At 34.0% G+C, this 25,959-nt stretch overlaps 2 protein-coding genes across 2 annotated transcripts in view; both read left to right on the top strand.

Annotated features, from left to right (window-relative positions):
• The window catches only part of LOC126979089 (Krueppel-like factor luna), a 103,579-nt gene that overhangs the window by 19,196 nt on the left and 58,424 nt on the right, over positions 1–25,959 (top strand). The window lies entirely within an intron of this gene.
• LOC126979070 (uncharacterized) lies at positions 20,645–23,073 on the top strand. Its single transcript, XM_050828262.1, has 2 exons — positions 20,645–21,520; positions 21,896–23,073. Exons 1-2 carry the CDS (start codon positions 21,490–21,492, stop codon positions 22,948–22,950), a joined length of 1,086 nt encoding a protein of 361 aa, XP_050684219.1. The 5' UTR covers positions 20,645–21,489; the 3' UTR covers positions 22,951–23,073.

Here is a 25,959-nt window from a genome sequence, read left to right as displayed (position 1 = left end):
TTGGTGTCAACAAAATGTACTCACAATGTCCACTAGATCATCGGCACTATGGGTCTTATTGCGTTATAATATAGTCTATAATAAGATAGTCATACTTTTTCGTTTCAAAACTTTATTTTGCAGTCGTTTTAATGCCGGCTTATAGCACGCACTGTTTTCACAAAGTCCGCTATTTACCGATGCGGTCATACTGCCTGTTGTGTGGGTAGGCGCTTGTCCAAACATATCACAACGCACGACGAACGCGGATGCACAACGTCCGAATGTGTTTTTGCTGATAGCAAAGCACCCTTTTGTAGATGATAATACATTGAAAATAAATAAGTTTATTTTGAGTCTAATATTTTGTATCTTTAAGTGTGTGTACCAAACATAAGCACGACTAATATAATAATAGATGAGTTGTACGCGACGTTTCTAACGAGATTTTTTTTATTTCTTTATTCAAGTGAATTAGCTTATCGGTTCTAGGCTTGCAGTAGGATTAAGTGTCCATGAAATCCTTTAGCTTACTATTATCTATGTCTTGTTTTTATAATGAAGATTATTGGTCTAAGAGAAACGCACACAATCGAAACGGAATTGATGATGTTTTTTTGAAGTGATAAATGAATATTGTATTTAACCAGTTAAATGCTGGTTAAATTAATACTTTGATAATGATAAATAAAGCAATTCGTGCAAACCATTCTAAAATATTCAAAAATGCACAATGTTGTACTTCTACCGGCACTCCGGGAGTGCAACCCGTATTTTTTTAAGCACTGCGAAGTTGAGTTTTTGTTTGACAAACGGATTTTATGAAAGTTCATATATCTCGATGCTTAAGCGGGCACCCATAAAGTAAGTTAGGCGAATTTGGCAATTTTTTTTACTCTCTTGAGATGTGAGATTATGCTTGACCCCTCTGTCCACCTCCAATCTCACATGAGATGATTTCAAATGCTTATTTTTAATGTAAATTAGTCTATACTATGATTAAATTAGAATTATGGGCAATTGTTTTAATTTTAAAACTATAAGTAAGTAATCTATTATTTTTTTACTTCATTTAAGCCCACTGACTCACAATATCTTGAAAAAATAATAACGTGGTATTTGCCCCCCTCTTCCTAAGTAAGACTCATTCTCGGCTCGACCCCCTTGCCCCCCAAAACACCTCACGTAATTACTGAACACCGCCTTTGGTTAATGCTAGAGCTAATTTTTAATCAAATTTTGTATACACCAAGTATCTGCGTGATACATACATAAAATATATTAGTCTCAAAGAAATATTAACAAGAAATTAATTGAATCGATATAAGAAGTAATTACTTACGGGATTTAAAAAATAAGGGCAAACTATGTTTTGTGTTATCTAAATGCCAAGTCGCAATAAAATGTAGGATTTTCTTTTTAAATTTAACGGTTTTACCTGGTTAAGGTTTGAGCGTCCCATGTAGCACCCTGATGAAGTACTGGTCGGATTTTAGTCGGTACGATTAATCGTGAGTAAAGCCGATTTAAATTAATATAGTGAATAATGTTTCATGAAGATTTTTTATAATTTTTAATCGGTTTGTATCTATTCATTCGTTCGGGTGTAAACGATAGCTATGAGAGTTCGTTATACGAGAGCTCTTATAAATGAATCGACGCTCAATGGCAAAAATCGTTCTAAGCCGGTTTATATATTATAACTATATATTACTAAACAAAAACCGTTAAAAGAATGTAAGATCTCTCGATGTCGTTAAACGTTAACCGGTTAGAAATTTATTTTGGTTCCAAGCCTTGATTGTTACACGAAAAAATGTATTTATCCTTTGGTACTCAGTAGACAGAAGTATGAAACATAATAGTAACGTTTGAACTGGCTTTTTTATTATTATTCAGGTCAATAGTATTTAGCAGTTCTATCGTGTGTAGAGCGAGCATGCATAAAAGCAGATTATCATAGGACCGCCGTATTACTATAAATAAGAATGCTCGTATGGTATCGAGAACCGGTCGTTAATAAACATTGCTGTCTCTCTCATCGGCATTGGTGAGAAGAGGCAAACGATTCAAAGCATCCCACGCTTTTACAATGATTTTATATGAATCGATGATTCATCATCTACAGAGTTAAATAAATTTGAATTAACGAATTAAGCGGACCAGAACATCTACCAGTTTATAATAACGTTTTCTCAAACAATAATCATATGAATTTGCTCCTAAAAAAAATCTTAAACAGTAAATATATAATTGGAACAAATAGTTATTTATGTAAGAAGAGTGTGTGGTATTGATATACGAATGTGGGTGTTGAGTAACCAAACATTAATTCTAAGCAAAAATATGTGTGTGTGTAATCGTGTGTATGTTTGCGTGTGTTATACATTCGGTTCATTTACAATTCATTCATTCATTCAACTGTTTCAATTAAAAACAATGATTTCCGAAATCAATTTCACTCAGAAGTGACAAAGAAGTCTGTAACATGGAATGAAAGTTTGGAATGACTTATGTTTATTTAAGACTCTGTGCTATTCCAGAATATTTATATTGCATTGATTCAAATTTCTCACAACAATAGTCAAAGCTTTGCCAAAGTTCTCAAAATCGTTATTGCGAATCTGAAGTGGCACTGGACGGATAGTTCGTTCGGACGGCAGTTAAGTCCTCGAATGGCGACCACGTACCGGAAGACGTAGTATTGGTAGGCTTCCCACAAGATCGCCGGAATACGTTGGATGAGGGTAGCGCTGGACCGATCGTCGTGGAGATTTTTGAGAGAGGCCTTTGTCCAGCAGTGGACGTCTTCCGGCTGATGATGATGATAAATCTAATCATATATTATATCAAATCATTTTCATTACTACCCACATTCTTGATTTGTAATAAGAAAAAAGATATATATTCCTACGTAACAAATGTTAATAACAGTTACAATGTATATACATATATAGCTATAACAGCTAATCCATTTCGTACATTGATTAGTTCTATTATATAACATCACGAATGCGTTGGAAATCCGTATTAATTTGATCCTCAATATTAATCTCTTTTGATATTGTCAAATGTTAGTCTCATTAAGTTTCGAGAACATCACTGCAGTTTGATGTTACTGGAATAACCGAATTAACGTTTGATTAATCAAATATACAACAGATACAGAATTGTTTGTTTATACAAGCGCTTTAGATGAACATGACGGTCGGACACACCAATTAATTGAGTAGTTTGAGCATACAGCTATCTATCGAGCATCGAACGGGTTCAAAGCAGCTCGGGATTGTAATTAGTTTGACGTTGTATAGACTTTACGCTACCAGCTGCTGCCCGTGACGTCATCTGCGTGTATGTTATAAAGCATCATAAAAGCAAAATAATGCCTTCATCTAGCATGACAATAATGTTGCCCCGATCTCTTTAATATTCATGCAAAATTTGCATTCAATTTATTCAGTACCAACACAATAGTATTACCGGACATAAAACAGGCTTAGTAGAAGCACTTTTGGTATTGTTTGTAGAAATAACAAAAAAATTTTCAAAAAAAAAAACCGACTTCTAGAAAACTATCCCAAAGCAACAGATAGGTATAATGTGCACTAAAAAGTAAAAAATTATTGCATATTTTTATACAATCTAATTAATTAATTTCAATTATTGTTATTTTTGGAATCGGTGTCTTCCCGCCGCTGCCCCACCTTCGCCTTGTCACGCTGCGCGTGCGAAACAAGCACATCTCACCTACAACTGTGTGTAATATATAGTTACAAATATAACAATAATTTTTTCTAAAAAAAAGGCATAAAAAGGCATTTATTTTCTCAAAATTGATTCCTTTAGAATTATTTTTGATGTTATTTCTAATATACTAGATACTACTACAACTAGAATTACAACTTAGTTATACCTTTCTATTAAGGTTGTGTATAGAATGTCATTATCTGCATTGCTTACTCATTCAACATTTTAAAAACGGAAACAATGCTTGAAATATTTAATTTAATTTATAATAATTGTTCCTATGTTATTTGGCTTAGCTTTTTTTCCTTTCTGCGTGTAATCTTCAAATCATGCTCTAGTCCAAGCCTGGCAACATTCAACAACCTTTTTTTAATGAATGAATGGCGGCGAAGGAACGAACAACCACTTATAAAATATTTAACGTTGACTGAAGTTATAATAAACCTGATCGACAGAGTCCAGATGTTGGAAACGAGTTTATATAAACATCGGTAACTTCAAATCTGATAGCCTTAGATGAGGAATAAGCATTCCTCCTCTACTATTTGCCATATTTTTTTAAGTTTCTTGTGCCATGTTGTTCCAGCCGCCCTCTCCATCTTCTACCATCTTAGGGATACCATACTCATAGTGGCATCTTTTACCAATTAATTGTTTTGCCCTTATTATTTTGCCTACATCAATAAAGGAAGTGTCGCTTCTCTATCAGCTTCTAAAAGAACTTGTGTGATATGAAGACGAGTACGAATAAAGTTAACCGAAGATATAATTGAAAAAGAAAGTAGACAGTGTTTCGCTTTTTCGATTAAACAATGATCGATTGTTTTCGCTTATAGAAAAATTGTTAGCGTTTCACACAATATCTCGAATAGTTGAAGGTAGATTGGACTTAGTATACTCACTTTCGAATCGTATATCAACCATTTAAAATTAACATCCGTTCTTTATGGAAAACATGAGCAGATAAACGCTTATGTACGATGTTGGGTTCTTTTTGTATAAAGAAAAGGGGGCAAACGATCAAGAGGGAGATGGGAATTAGTAAAGCAACCACGAAGTGAAATGAAATATGATCTAAGACTTAGACTCTAAGTGATCGCTGGTCATACTTGCATCATATTTTTGAAGTTATACTTCTTTCGGCGCGTTATAAAAAATTATGTTAGTGAAAATTTTAAGATGCGTGCGTATCACTGTAACCAAAAGTAACAGGTTGAAGTTGTTTCCTAAAATTTTCTGATGTTTGCGATATTCGATTTTTTTTTTGGTTTCTTCGTGCATTATTGGGACAGGCAAAGCGTTCAAGCCCATACAGCCGTATTCATTATTTAATAATTAACTGTCAAAGCCATATTTGCAAGATTTTTACAAAATTGTTCTTTCTAAAAACGTAGAATAGCATGAGGAATAAATCAATTTAATGATTTTTGCTTCGTTTGGCCAAAGATACATAAGTACACCCAACCATTTTTTTTATTCACTAGTACAATATGATATTTAAAAAAAAAACTTCGAAAAAAGTTCTCTGCATCATGACACTAAGGAAACATACTCGAAAGAAATTCGCCCTATTTTAAAAATGGAGCAACTTGTTTGCCACATCCCGACACTGAGGAGTGTAATCAAATAACCAAAATGAACTAAAAATAGCAAGCTTTTATGGTATGAATTGGTAACGGTAAATTTTATCAAAACACCAACAAAATTCAAGCTAATGTTATTTTATACTTTTATTCACTTTTATCGGTCCCTATGATATGTCTTTTTGTTGTTTCTGCTGGATGTGTGTAGCTGCCTGTATTTTAAACAACTTACTGTTCATTAGAACTATTAAAAATTATAATTCCACTATCATGGGTTACAGATATTCTCCCAGTCATTCCTTAAAAATGGTACGAAAATGTATATTAAATTATAATGTTATATGAAATTCTAATACTTTTTTGCAACATACAAATAATTTTTGACTGTTTTTTAGGGATAGGAAAGTAATTTTCTGGAAAGTTGCGCTAAAAACTTAATCTACCTTTGAAACACTAATAGTGAGTGGAGCATTTCTGATACGTGTTCCAGCTTATCCTTCGGGAGGGTATTTGAATATAAATTAAACTGTGTATTCGTGCTCTGGCTCAGTAACGGCCCAAAATACATTACAAGATTAACGTTGCGGAACTTATTTACAAAAATAGTAGTAGTTGCGTGTTTACAACTAGGCGTTATGTTATAACGATATATTTGGCCTGAATAGCCACATGAGGACTGAATCTTCTATATATATAAGAGATTTCCATGTATATAGTCACTCATCACGATATCTCTGGAACCATTAGAGCTAAAGACTTGCAATTTGGTAGGAATAATCTTTTCACTGAGTAGAGGTCAGCTAAGAACGGGTTTTTCCGAAATTCCATCCGCAAGAGTTTTTTTTTTATTATGAACAGAACAACGTCTGTCGGGTCAGCTAGTAATCTATATATATCTAAGAGATTTCCACCTATTATATATTGACTCATCACGATATATCTGGAACCATAAGGCGTAGAGACTTGAAATTTGCTAGGAATATTCCTTTCACCGAGTTGAGGTCAGCTAAGAATGGATTTTACAAAATTCAAACCGCAAGAGATTTTTATTATGAACAGAACAACGTCCATCGGGTCAGCTTATATTAATATATTATAATTAAAGTAGTTAAAAAAAAAAAACTAAAAAAAACACGCTTTGGTAAAAAAGATAATGGTTGAAATTTAAAATGAACATCAAATTCCTGCCTTATCGACGATAGATAGAAAAATTGTATAAATTAACAAAAATCTTATAAATAGTAAAATGGAATAATTTGATCAAACTAATGTATTGTCACCGGTCCTCGATCAATCTACGAAGTTTGAACGAATTCTGGCCGTTTAAAGCGGGTCAAAATGGCGTCCAAATGAGTCGGTTATAAACAAATATAAATACAGGTGAAGCTAATAAAAAGCGTGTAAAAGTAGTGAAAGCAAAGGATTCAAAGATTCAATCCAAAGCTCATTCCACAAAGCTGTGGAATGAGGTTCCTTGTGCGGTGTTTCCGGGACGATACGACATGTTCAAAAAAGCGCGTACACCTTCCTTAAAGGCCGGCAACGCTCTTGTGATTCCTCTGGTGTTGCAAGAGAATGTGGGCGGCGGCTGACCCGTAAACTCGTTTGTCCTCCTATTCCATAAAAAAAAAAGTGAATGGCTGAATGTGGTTTGTAAATTAAACCGAATACGAACTCCTTCCGTACATTCGGGAAAAATCAAAAATTTGGTGGAAGTTCGGCTATTTTGACTGATCTAACAAGAAACGCCGCGCCGTGTCTTCTTAATGCACGTAAAACATATCATTTGATTTTGTAAAAGCCTTAATGATATTTTAATAAAATCTGTTAAATTTTTGTTCCTGTTATATTACAAGGCTTGCTGTTAAAAATTTGGTTTGGTATTCAAAATTACACAAACTATTTGTGTACAAAGAGCGTTCTTATCACACAGAGCAATTATGTGCGCATGTCTCACGCATTCCATCCTTAAGCACCTCCACAATTTTCTTAACATACAGGTATATCTAATATGTTTTGATTTTCACTTTAAAACACTTTAGTTAAGGTAGTAACGTTTAATGCATTTATTCTCTCTTTTTTTCTACAATTCACCAAAGGTCCAATTTATTTTAGTATTGGCAGATAGAGTGAATTTAATAATAGGGGTATAATTTGATGTTTCAGTACGGTAACCTTAAATTTAGTTTATATAAATAAACGCCTTTTTTATTTTAAGGCAAACTATTAAAAATTATAAAAACAATGTGTTGTGCAGCTCAGAAATTTGGGAATAAATGTGTGTAAGTATTTATGTGAAGAGTCCAAACTATTGATCATATATTTGATTTTAATTATAAAGTCGAATTAACAAAAAAACATAACGATTTGATATACAATTAAACATTAGGCGAAAAAAGTACACAAAAATACAAATGAAACAAAATTTTTCAAATTTATCGGTTGGATATATTCTAAGAATATTTAAGATATTCTTTAATTTTATTAGCTAATGTTCGATAGCTGCTATGAAAAATGTCTAAATGACTATAATAAGTGTTGCATGCTCTTATAATAAAACAATTGCTAATATAATTATTATGTGATCAGTTTATAAAGTTTGTTTCTAAAAAGGATAATAAGTGCACATGACGCGGCCGTAATAAGCCCTGAGAAACCCAGAAAATCAATCCTTGACCTCCTTTCCGACAACCCCTCTCGGATTTGGGATACGTATACGCGGAGTAACACGATCAGCTTCTAAAGGGAGCGAATTGACTGTGGTCCGTATTAAAGTAGACCTTATCATTGTATGTATAAATGCTAAAATACCTCGTAAGCGGTGACTATCGACGTTTGTAAAGTTTGTCATCATTTGTGTGACTGTGTTAGTTTAGCTATGATAAACTTGATGGCGAAGTTCGGCTTAATGTTAAGGCTTATTCGCTGTACAGTTGCAACATTTGGAAAAAACTAGTGATTCATATATACTTATAAATTAGAATGTATATTAACAAGTTACAACCTTATAATTAAATTACTTATAGCCGTTTTTTTTTACAAAATTTGCTTACACTTTTCTAAAAGGCTGGCAACGCTCCTGTATTTCCTCTAATGGTAATTCATACGCCATGCCCATAACAATGTAGTGCCGCTCAGGATTCTTGAGAAACCCACAAGTTCGCAGCGGTACTACAATTGCGCTCGTCACCTGGAGACATAAGATGTTAAGTCTCATTTGCCCAGTAATTAAACTAGCTACGGCGCCCTTCAGACCGCATCACAATAATGCGTACACATTACAAATCAAATGATAGTATTCCTCATCCTAAGAGCAGAATATATCGACGAATTAAATTAAAATATGTCGAAAGAATCGTTTGAAATGATCCACCAAAACTAGTCCTTGCATCATTGTGAGTTGCTTTTTTTTATAATACACTGACATAATGTTATGATAAAACGAACATAATATTTATTTTTAGCGCAAGCTTTCATGCTAGACCCCTTCACTTATGCTGTTCACACAGAAAAAACAGGAAAATAGGTCAATGCTGTTATATAAATTATGAGCTCAACATTTTAGCACGATTATGCATCAAACACAGCGCTGAAAATTATTATAACAAAAAAAATTGCAACTCACTCAGTCGAAGATTATATTATTATAACTTGTAAGTATAACCACAATATATTAAAAGCTTCTTTGACAAACAAGGCTTACTTTAGTATAATAGATTATATTGAGGATACAAGTGCATGGTTCTTATGTGGTTCTACGCAGGCCACCTAAAATTGTATCATATTATACTAAATAGGCTAAGTTGTTATATAATTTAAAAGATGAGAGTTTGTCATCAGTTCTTCTCCCCGTGTCATAGCCCCTTTACGAACCGATGTAGGGTCATGACGTTTACCAAGTGTTGTTGTAATATGTTATGTTATTGTCACTCCCTGTGGTAAATAAATATATTTCTATTCTATTTAATATCGTTTGATGTTGACACTTACGTACCGGATGTGACATTTCTGTGAATTATCTATAGAATGTCATTGGTTATCTTAATTAGAAATTAACGAAATGTGTCTGCTGCTATTCACTAGCTTAGGGCTCGCTTACGATACCTAATTGATCAACCCCACTTAATTTACTTTAACTTAAGAGCTCTTTTGATTTGTGGTTTTCGAAGCATCGATTGAGAAGCGTCCAAGACCCATCATAACTACTCTTATATTAATTAACGGTGATTTTTTTGCTCTTTCACAATTCATTTGTACTATCAAACCAGAAAATATTCTAATAATACAAACACGCAGATTAAAAGAATCCAATAATACCACCGAAAACGCAAACCCTATACTACAGACATACCACCCAACTAATGGGTCTTTCGCATCTAAGAAGTTAGATCTATTTGCAAATATGACTAAAGTAATCTATTAATTAACCCTATTAGAGGCAAGTTTTAAATGCTATTCCTCCTTCACAAATATTGCAATTAAAAGAATCTTAGTTCTTTACGCATATTTTTCGTGATTTTGATTGTTTAAGTTTTAGTTTACTTGTTTCCGCGTATTTCTTGCGTGTTTTCGCCTTCTCAAATTTTTTCTTCCATCTTCTTCTGTTTCAAGTCTTCCTTCTCCGAGATCTTTTCTTCTCATGTTTCCTTCTACACAAACCAACTTATTGTGGAGTGTCTATTGCGTGGGTTTCAGGTCCTCCTTCTCCAAGATCTTTTCTTCTCATGTTTCCCTCTACACAAACCAACTTACTCTGGAGTTTCTGTTGCGTCGGTTCTTGTTGATATCTGTCGTATCTGTCTGTTTGGTGTACAGTGCAACCAGTACTTAATCTTACGATGGTTTCTTTTTTAATCTTAGCCTCTAGATTTCTGTCCATGATTCATGCTTTTACTAATAATATGTGCAACAGGCATTCCGAGTTTGTTTCTGAGAACTTGTCTTTCAACAATTCACATGCACCTTAAATCATAAGAAACGAGCAGCAATTATACTGTATATATAGAAAAACTACGTCTTTCATTCATAAAAAACTTTAACGGTTGAGATTTAAAATAAAATCTAATTGATAATATGCTGTTTTGTAAGGTTAGATCTTATGTTACTTAAATAAAGCATAATGAAATAGTTATTGATAACATAGATGCCTTTTCCGATGAATTAAGCTTTGTTGGTGCACGATATGTAGAATGATATAGTTAATTTCGTGCTGCGATAATAATGTTAGGGTGACACTGTGATTTAATTGAATCCTGTTTGGTTATGATTAAATTTCGCGTCGGATATTGGCCATGTGGTGCAGTGGTAAACTAATAAAATTTCAGCATTATAAACTGCAATTTTGGAAATTCGACTATCGAGTCTGCTCGTGCGGGTTCTATATAGGCTGTTGTCTCATGAAAATGGAAATTATACTTATCGCTGGATATTTTGAATTTTTTGTTAGAGAACGGCTTACATGGATAGGAAGTCATCTTTGGTCTGGTGCACCCTAGTATGAGCTCAAACGTTTTTTTTGCATTGTATTTACATGCATTTATCACGGGAAGTGTTCCGAAGAGCTGATTCCTGCCGCCGAATTCCACCTAAGCACAAATGACGATATCACCACCACCCATCTGAAATTGTGGCATTCCTCCACGGTGCAGTCTTTTAGGAGCTTTCTCCTACGTACAAACAAGCTGTGGAATGAGCATCAATTTAGCACAGATAATTATTATTTACAAAGTTTATATTAGATTATGTGCAGCAAATTCTAAATAATACAAAAACTACGATCATTGCGAAACATGAGTTTGTTATATTTCTTACATGCTTAACTTTTCCGGATTCACATAGATATTACAATACATAAGCTTTTGTTTAAGCTTACTAGAATGAAATATTCATTATTTTTTTTATATTGACACACTTTTTACACAAATTATCTTGCCCCAAATTAGGCATAATATATAGCCTGTGTTATGGGTTACAAGACAACGATATATTTAATACAATATACTTACTGAAACATACATAAATACTTACATATAAACATCCATGACTCGGAAACAAACATCCATATTCATCATATAAATGCTTGCACCTACCCTGATTCGAACCCGGGACCTCTAGCTTAGTAGGTAGGATCGCTAACCACTCGGCTATACAGGTCGTCAAATTCTTTGATTTGAATTAAAATTCTTTTAAAGTAGAGAATTCGTTTTTGTCTATTTATTTATTAAATTGGTTATTGTATAACTTGGTTATTGGACATAATCACTGGCCTCTATTTTATACCACTGGACTGGCGGCTGTCAAAGTGCTTTTGTGCCTGTTTGATATTCGCCATTTTGGCGCTGTTGGCCATGTAGCAAGAGTCTGCGGTACTAAAACTAGTGATGACAGCCTAGTGGACAACGTAGATGGTAGGAAACTATTTACAAAAAAAATGTGTACTTTATAACGTTGATTCTTGAAGTATAAACAACACGGACAACGAACGAAATTAAATCAAAATGCAGAATACTTCTGATTATTGTACCTACTTTATTCGCAGCCATTTGTATTATACCTACGTCAAAATTAGTTCTCCGGACGCTCGAGAGTGGAGCTTCAAAGTCCAGTGGTATTTATACAGGTCAGTGGACATAATGAACTTTGATCAATTTAAATATTTGGGCTATCACTTGTCACGTACATACATACACACTCTATGAAAACAATATTTTTTTAAATATAAAATAGCTTTTCTTTTCCCCGAGTTTATTCTTTTCTGTTCGACTATTCCTCTCTATCATAGATAAATTGATTCACTGCGGATATCTATTGGTGGATGTTATTCCAATTTCCAGCATAAAATCAGAACACGGATTTCTGGTTGTTGAAACGAATTGGAATTTTAAAGTGTAGAGCTAGCCTTAATAGATACTTTTATTGCGAAATCATTAACTAATTGGACTAGTGATTTTATTTTGCTACTTTGCAAAAATGAACAATTGTTTACCGCGTGAACACGCATTTCGGTTCTGAATTAGAACGTTATATAATAAAAGCAAGTTCTTATAATTTAGATTTGGCCGGTTATGGATTTCACCTGATTAGTTCTGTGCCACTACGGACTGCTGCAGTTACCTCCTTATTGACTTTAATTCTAATTTTTACATATTATTATATATAATAATAAAATTATATATAATTACGAGAGACCGGATTATATGCTACAAAAATGCCCCAAATATGCATAAAATTAAACAGGAAAAAATATAAAGTCATATTTTTATTTCATTTTATCGTATTTCATCAATCGTAATTATAAAAGAAACTATTACAAGATATACCTAATTAGGTGACATTGAAATTTAAGATTTACCTTTTAAAATATGCACTACTAAGTACTGTTCTAAATGTTTCGTAGAGAAATTGTGTCTATGATCACTTAGTAAATTTTTGTAAGCGGAAAAGGAGCGTTCTACGTCTACTAAGGTTATTGGGCAGAAGTTTTTGAGTGCAATATTTGGGCGTACTATGAAAAGCATCTAACGATGAGCGAGATCGAGCGTAAATATGCATGATAATTATTTGTTTTTCTAAAATATGCAACTACCGCTGAAAAGGTACTAAATATGCAAAAGCATATGCAATATGCCTTATCTACAACTAAATACCTGGGAACCCCATATCCATTGTTGCAACGATATTCGTGATTTGATTTCAATGTATTCCTATAAACATACCGTATAATCTCAAAGTGACATGGAATTCATATAATATTCGCACCGAGAGATGTATTGCAGCTATGTGAGTTCGGAAAAATTAAGTTAAAAATCGATTCTTAAGGAGTAAACTACAGAAAATCGCCATAAAGTCGACAACAAGTCTTCTCAGCCAAATCAGACTGCAGGTTACCTGATGGCAAATAATTAGTCTTAGAAGCCTTGCAACACCAGAATATCGAAAAAATGTTGCCAGCCTTTGAGACAGGAGAAGACAAACTTGTGTACCGCGCTGAAGATGAACGCCAGTACTCCCAAAGTATGATACAGTACCTGAACTTGTATTTAAATGTAATTAAATAAATCCAAAATTCGAGAGTATCAAATATCGTAACAATGCAGTTAAACATAGAATTTAAGTCGTTTTAGATATACAATTTATGCTATTTGTTTCATGCCTAAAATACAGATCATGAAAAAAATTTTTTTTTTAAAGCAGTTATAAAAATATATCGCGTACTTATCTTAAAATAAAAGATTAGTCACCGCTATGAACCTAAATGAATATATCACTAGTGTTAAAGTTAATTTACTACCTACAGTAGGCAGTCTACAGATTACATATACTCGTACTAAGCAAGCAGCGTTTCATACAACTTACGTCGTACTGTCGAAGTAAAGAGCAACGACGACTAGTTAGGTGCTTGATGATCTTGCTAGAAAACCAGTGCACGCCCCTGAGTCACGCATATAACGGATCCATACATTCAAAGTCGCCGGCAAAACCTAAAGAAGTATTAAGACGAGAATTTTGTCAGAATTGGGCTGAGTCACTTGTTTGTTCAATTAAATAAGCGCTATACTACTGAAAGGCACCTGATCCCATTAAACCTAATTACAAATTGGTGACTTGACCCCAACAGCTGATTGTTAGTGAGCTCGTCTTATCGGGATGATACGCGGTGACTCAGACATTGTTATTCATGTTTGAGAATAATGCTTAAAACACTTAAGTATGTTATTGAATCAACTATTTACATTTCAAAATTGAATCCCGGTCAAGAGCGCGGGAATACGTTGTATGAGGGCAGCGCTGGAAATTCAAATTCAAATATTTTTATTAAAAACTAGCTGACCCGACAGACGTTGTTCTGTATATAATAAATAAATTAATGTTTTTATATGAATTTGTCAATAATATAATAAAATCAAAAATTACTTCATAAAATATGCACCCTGCTGTCGTAATGAAATTGTTTCACAGCAGAACTGTCAAACCGTGCGTCAATAAATACTCTCATAGAAATGATGTATGGCCACATCAAAGGAAAAACAAATTTGTTGTTTTTATTTAATTTAGCAGCATTTTCCTATTTATTCACCTTTTAAACCTTCTCTGGACTTCCACAAATAATTCAAGACCTAAATTTGCCAAATCGGTCCAGCCGTTCTCGAGTTTTAGCGAGACTAACGAACAGCAATTCATTTATACATATATATATAGATATAGATAGGATGTGACATTACTTATTGAAAGTCAAAAACTACCACCCATACCAATATGAATGTCTCAGAACTGAGAAGAACGGGCGCAACAAACTCAGCGGCCTTTTTTTTCATCGAAAAAATATATTTACAAAGTAATATTGTACAATTAAACTTATTATTTAATAGCCTGAGGGCCGTCACTCCATTCCCAATCTGTGGTATCATGAAGTAAGTCATTTATACTATAGTAACCTTTACCACACAAACGTTTTATAACAATTCTTTTGAATACGGTATTCTTTTGTTTCATTTTCTGGGATCTTGTTGTAAAAGCATATACATCGCCATCACTGCATCGCAGAAAAGACTTACTAACTCGACTTAGCCGAGTTAGTAAGTTAGGCATGATAAGTTTGTCTGTTCCTGGTGTTAAAGGTTACATTTTTGAGGAAAGCCCTTGTCCAGCAGCGGCTTCCGGCTGATGATGATGGAATATAAACCTAATATTATGTTATTTTTATTTGAAAACCTGCAAAAAAAGCCCTTCATGAAATGACAGGCGATACGCCTTTAACAATGCCCTTCCTGGTCCGTCATGGTCCGGGAATAGGGTCGAAAAGCAAGTTGTTTCAACCAAAGCATACCGCCTGTTGACAAGCAACAGAGAGCGATAACATTGAACGAAAAATAGTCCGCAGAAATTTCATAAAACTTCTTCCAGGCAATAATGGTTTTAATCAACATCAATGTAAAACATTTATTTAGTTCAGATTTGACTCGTATAGTGAAAAGTGTGCTTACATTGTCTTTAAGCACACTTCGCGATTGATATCGCTTTAAATGTCTATAGGACGTCATTGCTTGCACACTGCTTTACGACAGAAAAAGGTACCATCTACCACCGGCTTCTTGTACAAACAAATCTCCCAGTGGTAATAAGCCCTGCATGCCACAAACTACAATTATTCCTTAAAAAGTATTCACAAAATTTACTGGTATTCAGTCAATATCGAACCATCGTACAAATGAAAATATTTATAGGATTGAGTGTATCAGTTTTAATATGTAAATATTTTGAATTCATTGGGCGCATATCAAACATGCCGCTGGCTACAGGAAAAATGTTATTTGCTTGCGCCCATAATGGAACTGTAGTATCCAACTTTACCGTATGTACACACAATTAAGTTAATTACTATTCCGACAATCCGGATGTGTGGCTTCATTTATGGTGCCATTCCTTAGGAATTTTCTTTAAATAACAAACACACTTTCATTCACAGTTTTTCAGTTTGATATAATTTGTTCGAAAACTGGAAAAAGTCTTTTGATTCAACTCACCTGATCCTCTTATAATCTATTGCAAAACAAGTCATAGAAACGTAAATATAGAAATTTTGTTTTATCTGAGTTTGTCCGTGCGAAGCGAAACTGTAAGAATAAAACGGATTTATCTTAGCACCCTGACTTGTGCTAATATATTCTTTGCCCAGACTTATTGTCCTGAAATGTTATTGAAATACCTGTTATTTATATGAATTAAATAAGTTTGTAGTGTTTTATACAATCAAAATAGATACAGCAATCTGTTGATAAAGTTTATCGAAATTATTTCGTGACGTCACATCACTTTATTTGGTAAATAATTGTGGTTTGCAGTATATATATGACAGGCAACGAGGATTGTAGAGCCTATCTCATCCATCACAAGTTTTGTGCATAAGATGCATCTTAAAGATGTATTATTATAGACCCATAGTGAATTGCAAAAAGATATGCATAGATTGGTAATTAAAATGCCAAAAACAGAAAATTTTATTGTAATTATAATCTCAAATCGCCGTTTCAGGTTTGTATTAAATATAGAAATCAACCCTCTCTTTCGAAGATTTCGACTAGGTTTGGTAGCGAATACATGGTCGTGTGTATTCGCTCACTCACACACAACCATCGGATGGTCCGGTGGGCGCCTCGCACCAATTGGTCCGACGCCGTACGAGGTACGGTCCGGACCGTAATAATAATAATTTTGTGCGATGGACAATGTGACATACCATCGAATATGGTCCGCGACCAGACCGCGTTGATGGTCGGCCGTATCAAATCCGATTATGTGTTGCATGACAGGATCGAAGAAATTTAATCTATATAATATAGATACAAAATGACCTGTGGTATTAATATGTGCTACGTACTGGAACATTCGTGTCACCTTGATTGTTAGTGGCCAGTTGTACGCCAACTCACTTACGGCCGGTTTCAATAACCTATCTATCCTTATCTTACGGATACATTGCTGTCACCGTTTAATGATAAGATCTTATCCATCCATAGTTATGTCCAATATAGTTATGGTCCAATGCTATCTGTCAATAGGTTGTTGAAATGTAAGTAAGCGTAAAAGGATAGATTTGTCTACCTCTAGTAAGTAAAACTAAGGATAGATAGGTTATTGAAAACGGCCGGATATGTGTATGCTAAGCGTTTGTAGCAAGACTCAGTTGAGGTCTGGGCTTTGTTTAAAATATACCTTCGTGTGTGATATCTCTCTAAACACAAGTACCTAATAGATAAGGAGTGACCTTTCACCACAGACATAAACATTTCCCCCTCCTTTAGAATTATTAAAATATTATTTTTGCTTGCCCACCCATCAGACTGTAAGCACCTTAAATTATAATGTAACACCAATGTGTCCGTTCAGAAAATAAATGACTTGATTTGATTTGAATTTTTTTTTTATAATAAAGGACGAGACAAGCAGGACGTTCGGCTGCTGGTAATTGATAAGCCCTGCCCATTTCGTTGCATTGCCGCTTAGGTTTCTTGATAAACCCAAAAAATCTGAGCGGCACTACAGTTGCGTTCGTCACCTTATGAAACATAAGATGTTAAGTCTCAATTGCCCAATAATTTCACTAGCTACAGCGCCCTTCAGACCGAAATACAGTAATGCTCACACATTACTGCTTCACGGCAGAAATAAGCGCCGTTGTGCTACCCATAATCAAGCCGGCACCCTGCAAAGGAGCCTCCCACTGGTAATAAATACACATAATAGTAACATTATTTTGAATTTATTAAAAACAACATATTAACAGCTGAAAGCTATATAAATTGTTGGAACTCCCGTCTATATCTCCGCGTTAATTTCACTATACACTACCAAATAGCCGGGATTTCCCAGTTTCCTGGATTTCCCCCCCTCAAACCTTATGTATTAAAAGGCATAAAAGGCATTTATTTTCTCAAAATTGATTCCTTTAGAATTCTTTTTGATGTCATTTCTAATATACTAGATACAACTACCGCTTCGGAAACAAATGGCGCTCTGAGAGAGAAGAAGCGGCGCAAGAAACTCCCAGAATTCTTTTTTTGCGCTCTTTTCAATAAAAATATACAATATTGTACAGTCATTTCTATCGCTATAAAATAATCACAATCTAGTCCCAGGCTGTCCGATCATTAAGATATTCAGCTGTGGAGTAATAGGATTTACGACAGAGCCATATTTTTTTTATAAAACATTTAAATTTATTTATAGATAATGCCTGAACAGTGGCTGGGACTTTATTATAGAAGTGTATACATTTACCCATAAAGCTATTATGTATTAGTTCTAAGCATAATAAAGTTTTATCCCTCAACACGTCGATAGGGTTGTAGAAATAAGTTTTCTGATACCTACATATATAAGGCTTGCTATAATAAGTAGATTATAAGATATTTTGTATATATTTTATGAACAAATATAGAAATTATAATTTTTTTTTTTTTTTTTTAATTATCGCTACCACGCTCTTGTAACATATTTTTCCAATTTTTCACGTAACGTAACATATTTTTCACGTAGAAGCAATACAGGTTAAGTTATATGTATGTGTATTATGAACATATTGTATTATATGACAACCGCAAAGTATCACGACCTCGCCGACATTCTAATAATTAAATACATTTGAGACTTACCCCTTTGTGATAATGTTTCAGTATAAATTTGCATTAGTTATATTTTACTAATCCGTTTGTTGTGCAACGTAAGAAAAAGGTTCTTATAAATATTCGTTCAGAGCATCTTTTTTTAATAATATAAAATCAGCAGTTATGGAGTGTGTTTTTTTTATGAAATAAGGGTCGAGACGAGCAGGACGTTCAGCGGATGGTAATTGATATGCCCTGTCCATTACAATGCAGTGGCGCTCAGGATTCTTGAAATACGTTCAAAAATTGTGAGCGGAACTACAACAGCGCACATAGAGACATAAGATGTCAAGTCTCATTTGCCCAGGAATTTTACTAGCTACAGCGTCCTGCGGACCGAAACTCAGTAATACTTACACATTACTTCTTTTCGGCAGAAATAGGCGCCGTTGTGGTACCCATAATCTAGCTGGCATCCTGTGCAAAGGAGCCTCCCACTGGTGTTAGTAAAAATGCCACTTTATTTGTTATTGTCATAAGCTATATTATGTTAACCCGAAAAATTATAAGACTAACGTAGTAGTTGGATTTGCAAAGTAAATCGGAGATTAAACGGTCGAACGAAAACGCTGCCTACTAATACTGACAACATATATCTCCAACAGAAGTAATAACGAAGGAAGTAAGTAATAGAATAAACATATCATGGAATAAATATTGAAACTTAAAAGAAATTATGAAGGATCCGAGAATACCAATTAAAGTTTATATTACATGCATTTTACCGAGCTTGGCCTACGGCTGTCAAACATGGAGCCTAACCAAAAAAAAAGAACTAGAAACTTGTCAGCATAGCATGGATAAAAGTATGCTCAATATAAAAATACAGGACAGAATACGACTTCAATCCAAGACCAAACAAAAAGAATTGATGTGTAATATTATAATATTAAAAACCTCAAATGGAAATGGACAGTCCACAGGATCAGGAACAAAAAAGACAAATGATCGAAAAATATTTCAGAATGGTATCCTAGACAACATTAAAGGAAAAAAGGCAGACCACGTCTTAGATGGGAAGATGACATAAAAAAGTAGCAGGTGCAACCTTATCGAGAAAAGAGAGAAACCGCTCACGAAAAGTTGGGGGACGCCTATGCCGAAAGGCAGGACATCCAATAAATATCGGTGTAAATAGTAATTACCTACAAATGGAAATAAAAATAGAATTTAAATATACTTAGGTTAGATAAGGTAGGTAAGGAAACATTGTACGTAATTAAGGATTGTAAGTAAAGGCTTTTATTATTATTATTAGTATATTACACACTAGCCGTTTCCGCAAAAAAATAAATTTAATTTTATCTCATTACGAATACAATAAAAAAAATAAGTAGCCATAAACCATCTAGGATAAATTTCGCATCGAATGGTGGTAGTTTCGTGTCGATACGATAAGGTATACGCGTGAAAGACCCTCAAACAATGACCATTTTCATTATACATATATAAATGTATATAGAAGAAGATATTATATGCATGAGACAGCATTGCAACAACTAATATGGTTGGTTAACATTGGTAAATGTAGGTGAAATCGCGGGTAACAAACAGCTCGTAATTGTTATATGAGCGACGGCGTAACGTGGACAGGTTTAAGTTAAACTAATGCAATAGAGTAGACTGGATTGGTTGCACTTTCCATCAATTAACATCACTTTGCACAGAGCAGATGAATCAAATTAAAACGACACGATCGCATACCGCCACGTCACTTACGGAGGGTAATTCTATAATAAATTCAATTTGTCAACTTTACCATGTTACATACATTTTCCACTAGATGTGGCCCCGTGGCTTCGTCTGCATTATCAGTGTAACCATATAAGTTACTGTTCCAATTCTTCCACATGCATATAATATACAAAACAATCTTAAATCTATTATCGTTAAGGCAGCCTTGGTAAGAACGTTTTTGACCGGTTTTTCTCCGACTTACTTTTCAAATCCGACTACCACGAATAAGGCTTTTTAATTTTTCGGATTATTGTATGTTCTATGACGCTCACAAATAATGTGGCTTTTTAATATAAAAATGTGCTTACATTGTCTGTTCCGCAATCAGACTGCGAATGACCTATTGAAAATGTTTTAACTTCGCACGTTTTTTGCTAAAGTCTAAACTTATAAAAAAAACATAAAAAAAGGAAAACTTATCAGCCATTATCGTATATTATAAAAATCATTCAAATGACAAAACCAACTCCAACAATGGGATTGCTATTGGCATTGCCAGCTAGCCGTGCCAAATGGCATTCAGCGGTATAGTGTGGATGCTGTTTTAGCTTTGAACTCACCGCACTAGATAGCTTCAGGTCGATTTGATTCCGCACGTAAGCTTTAGAAATGTGTGCGGTAGTCGGAAGGAGTTCTTATTCGTTTTCCACTTCGGTAAATCGAATGGACGACCCTTCCGTCGTCATGTGCACAGGAGCGTGGCGTAGAACATTTTGGCAGCCCTAGGTCTTTAGCTGCGATGGTGACGTTGCGGTGATGGCAAGTGGTTATGCCCCTCAATAATATGTTGAGTAAAATATCATGATTACAAAAATATTTTGAAGAAAGAACAGTAACTGAAAGTTATAAGTAACAAACATAAACTTATTATGCCTTAAGTCGAGTTAGTTAGTTTTTTTGTAGGGCGATGTATGTTTTTATAAAACGATCTGAGAAAATTTTCAAAACAAATGTATTACTTATGATGCCACAGATTTGGAATGGAGCGAGCGCCGTCAGTTTATTTGCTATATCGAAATTTAAAAACAAGAAGAGACCCACTGAGTTTATTGCGCCCGTTCTTCTTATGTCTGTGGCAAAATTTCTGAATGGCCAATAAGTAATTGCATATTCTATTATCAATAAAAATATTTGAATTTGAATATAAAACATCTGCTTATTGCCATATAAAGCAATAAAATGTCCTATCAGTATATTGACTTATAAGGTTTATAGTATAATAAATGTTTTACTACCTTTGAATCTTATATTGTATAATATATCGAAATATAGTTTTGGCCATGCCAGATACATTTTACTTCATTTTGTTTGGTATATATTTTCATGTGATTTTAATTCTTAAATAATTCTATCTAAAACAATGATGTGTAATTGTCCGTTTGGTAAACACATGTTTGTAAATAATAAAAATAGTTAATAAAAAATGTATCAAATGTTTAAAAGTGAATAAATAGCTTAAAATTCTAAAATTTAATTTTTAGTATTTCAAGAGATATTTAATTATAATGGAATAAGAAAATAATTATTGCAGATTTATTCATTAACTTATTATTTTAAAATGTATTATTTTGTTAGAAATAACTTCAATGTTTTAACCATTTATAATCAAAGCTGTCTTTTTCCACACGTGACTTTAATATCAATTTTTATTATACTTATTATAATATTTACACTGTTTCATTTTAGTGTTAACGGGTGTGAACAGTGCGTGGGAGACGAAAAGTCTTTGGGCTGGAGACAATTTTCAATTTAGTGATGCTGCTAATCAAAGTATTCGTCATCACTTACATGAATTAAATATTGGTTCTAATAATGCATTATTAAAGTCGTATATTCCGTTTCTTTTTAATTTATCAGAAGAGCTCATATTTACGATTCATAATAACATTATTAAAAATTACGATTTGAGCGATGCTGAAATTATGACAGTTACAAATTCCTTTAAATATACCAAATCAGAATTTAGAATAATCTTAAAAGATTACTTTAAGAAAATTATGATCAATTTAAAATACAATGATACTATGATATTTTTATTAGATTTTACAGATCTATCGAACTATTTATTGGAAACATTGATTGAGAATAATCTGAAAGAACTCAAGGGCAGATTTCTTTTACCTGACGAATGGTACAAACGCCCGCTGAAATTTACAATATTGCGTCAACAGGTGAAAATAGTTTTGAATATAATGGAAGAAAATATTTGCTCCAACTTGTCGATATGTTTTGATAATATTGTATACAGCGAGTATGTTATTGAATGGTTGCGATATTTGTTGAATGCCGATAGCAAAAAGTTAAAAAACTTTTTACTTGGATTATCCGATAGTGTGGAGAATAGTTTACTTTCTAAACTTGATGCAACATTTTCCAATAAGGTTAGATATATTGCTAAATCTAATACTACATACCAGCGAAGTGTTTTAGACTTTTTAGATGAAGCTCTTAGTGAGCAACAGATTTTTGGCATTGTACAAAATCCACTACAAGAGACAGTGCTAGCAGTGAAGGATTTGTTTGCCGTAATCGATGAGAACTATGATCTAAATAATGAAAACGAAGCAAATATTAACAAAATTTCGCTGTCATTTCGTCGATGGATTGATGGAGAAAAAATTGACATTAAAACCGTCCTTGAAGCAGTTTTAAAAGATATGCAAATAAATACAGAAAACTGGCCTCTTAATGTGCAAATCAAACTAGGTATATTATGGAAACAAGTAAACATTAATATTTGATTCATTGACATATTTACCACCTGTTGTTAGAAGAAACAAAAGCTTACGAAGTTCTATATTTTGTTAAATGACTACAATGGAATAATTTAATTTTTGGATTTTATTAAACTAGATAAACGTTAATATTTTCGCTGTAGATAGTTCCCAAGCAGTCTATTAGTTAGTTTAATTAGTCGTTTATTTCTGTTTGTCAACAACAATTACGGAAACACGGCAGTTAGAATACTAGTGATGTTTCGTGAAGTGGGCGTATGATGTGAAAAACTTGAATTTTTAATTCGGTCGGATAAAAACTGGAAAATGATAGTGAATGAGTAATAAAATCCGTCTGGGTACAGAGTCTTTTCTTGTTTTTTGCTACGCTCGTCATTTGAACCCAAAGTGCCTTTGCACATGGTGGCCATCTAAACTGCAAGCTCTTTCACATGAATCTACACGGCTTATGCACGGTTGTTTGGCGGCGGCAGGAGCAGTATTATCGAGGTACTAGACTGAAGACGTCGCCGTTTTGTGCCCGTGTTCATGCGAACGAGACTATACAAGTCCAATACATTACTGCAAAGACGGTTGCCGCGTCAGAACCGTGTATAGAGCGGATAAACACGGGCGACACACGGTCACGGCACGGTCGCCGTGCCATGTTAAAGCGTCATTGTATCTGATACATTTGTACAGCCGCGGTGATACGGTACGGCACGGCACGGCGACGGTACGCTGACCGTATGCAAGTGAATAGGCACAAACACGAACGGAGCTCACGATATAATACACTCGCGGTTACGTTATTTTTTTAGAGTCTTAATTACGCGGCTTGTGTTCTGTTTAAGCTGTCGCACTAATTACTGCGTTCCATTTAGAACTCGACAATTTAAAACCCTCTTACCGATTAAAATTTACCTAGAATACCCAGTTTGTGACTGCGTCAGTTGGTATGTATATTTCTACATTGAACGATTAACTTTCTAAATAAATGACCCTTCTATTCGGACTATTAATAAGCTAATACCATATAAAGAATACATACATACTAAGACTAGTTATATGCTGCAATATCTAATGTTATTTGACATCCGCTGTCTACTAATATACTACCTACTATATTTTAGTGTAGTGCCTGTGTCTTTAGTCTGTGAACCCTTCGATATAGGCCTCCTGCAACTTCTTCCATAGTACTCTGTCCTTTGCTGTCTTTTCAATGTTAATCTTCATCTTTTGTCGCTGTCATCTATTTCTTTTACAATACTTTAACCCTATTGCTCCACTAATAACTTCCTCTTCTTTCAAATGGTCAGTTTTATCCCCACATTTATTTTAGTTTTTTTTTCAATTATTTGTCGAGATTTATAATTTTGGAAGTAGTTGCGTTACAACACTGTATTAGTAACTAACAATTTAATGCTTCTCATGCAGCTATTCTATATTCCATGCGTCTATCAACCAAGTATTCTTAACCATGCAGCAAGCCTTTCAATGAGACAGTAGTGAGTAATAATTACTCATGCATTATAAACAATAAAACTTAATATTTTTTTTCTAAAATTTTGAACTGTTGAGAACGAAAATAGATATATTTTTGGTATCTAGTTACAAATAGAGACCAGACCTATACTGAATAAAGATAAATTGTAAAACAATGAAACTGTTAATGTTGATTTAAAAGTGGCCACTTCTTTTTTGCTATTTAACTAAGGGACGAGACGAGCAGGACGTTCATCTGATAGTAATTGATACGTCCTGCCCATTACAATGCAGTGCCGCTCAGAATTATTGAAAAACCCATAAATTCTGAGCGGCACTACAACTGCGCTCGTCACCTTGAGACATGAGATGTTACGTCTCATTTGCCCAGTAATTTCACTAGCTACGAAGCCCCTCAGACCGAAACACAGTAATGGTTACACTGCTTCACGGCCAAAATAGGCGCCGTTGTGGTTCCCATAATCTAGCCGGCATCCTGTGCAAAGGTGCTTCCCACTGGTACCTTTTCCGAAGTGATGATAAATGGTAAAAAGTATAACTTATGATATTCATCAGTATCATTTTCATTTGATTTATTTTGACCTAAGCGTACACTAGGCAGTTTAAATAATTTTGCATTAATAACGAACCTGATTTGAATATTCATAGAAATAATTATAGAACTGATTTCCTTCAGAGCATGTGGCTCATCGTTACAAACGGCAGCTCTTGGTCCGTTGAATCATTGTCTCAACTCAACAATGGATTGAAAATGAAGCGAAGTGACGCCAAACATTCCAACCATCCGAGTATCCATAATCAAAGGTATTGTGTATTTACGTGACACGAATACAAGGTGCTTTCCATACAATAATGACACTTATGTACCATCTATGGCGTTCATATTATCATGCCTAGATATATATCCTAACTAAAGACTAAATTGATGTTTTGTTAAACAACTTCTGTATTATATTTTACTATCAGCATAACAATATCCGGCCATTGATTTATTTATACCAAAATTCGTATATTTTACTTTAATATCTCGCACAATATGTTAAAATAGAAATTGACATATTTGACAATCATCCTAATGAGTATGGTCTGTCTTCTTTCGTATTTTGTCGTCCTCCATCTTCAGTAATAAAATTTTTATTACTTATTTTTTGTGTGTATTCGCATTGAATAGGCTCCGAAACTACTGAACTGATTTGAACAATTGTTTCACTGTTGGGAAGCTACACTATCCTCGGGTGATTGCATTGACTATATTATAATTTAAAAAAAAAAGGGATCCTGACTTAAGCTCCAATAAGGTTCAACCTAAGGTGTAAAAATTACTTGAAATATTCTTTATATCGCGTGCGCTGCGAAAAGAATTGATGATAGAATAAACTAATGTATTACGATTTTGCAGAAACAATAATTGTCGCGAAAACATATTTATGTAATAAATTTAATTGAAAAGTCGCTACAGTGTGCTCTATCTTTTGTTTTTTGTTTTTATGAAAGTAAGGGACAGCCGCGCAGGACGTTCAGTTGATGGTT

This window comes from Leptidea sinapis, chromosome Z, assembly GCF_905404315.1.
Source record: "Leptidea sinapis chromosome Z, ilLepSina1.1, whole genome shotgun sequence".
NCBI lineage: Eukaryota > Metazoa > Arthropoda > Insecta > Lepidoptera > Pieridae > Leptidea > Leptidea sinapis.
This window is presented reverse-complemented; position numbering and strand designations above follow the sequence as displayed.

What these genes read in the sequence shown, in the direction of transcription:
- LOC126979070 (XM_050828262.1), top strand. Translation starts at nt 21,490, where the DNA reads ATGCCAGATACATTTTACTTCATTTTGTTTG. An exon ending in ATTTTACTTCATTTTGTTTG is followed by an intron (nt 21,521 to 21,895) that starts GTATATATTTTC and finishes GTTTCATTTTAG; the next exon opens with TGTTAACGGGTGTGAACAGT.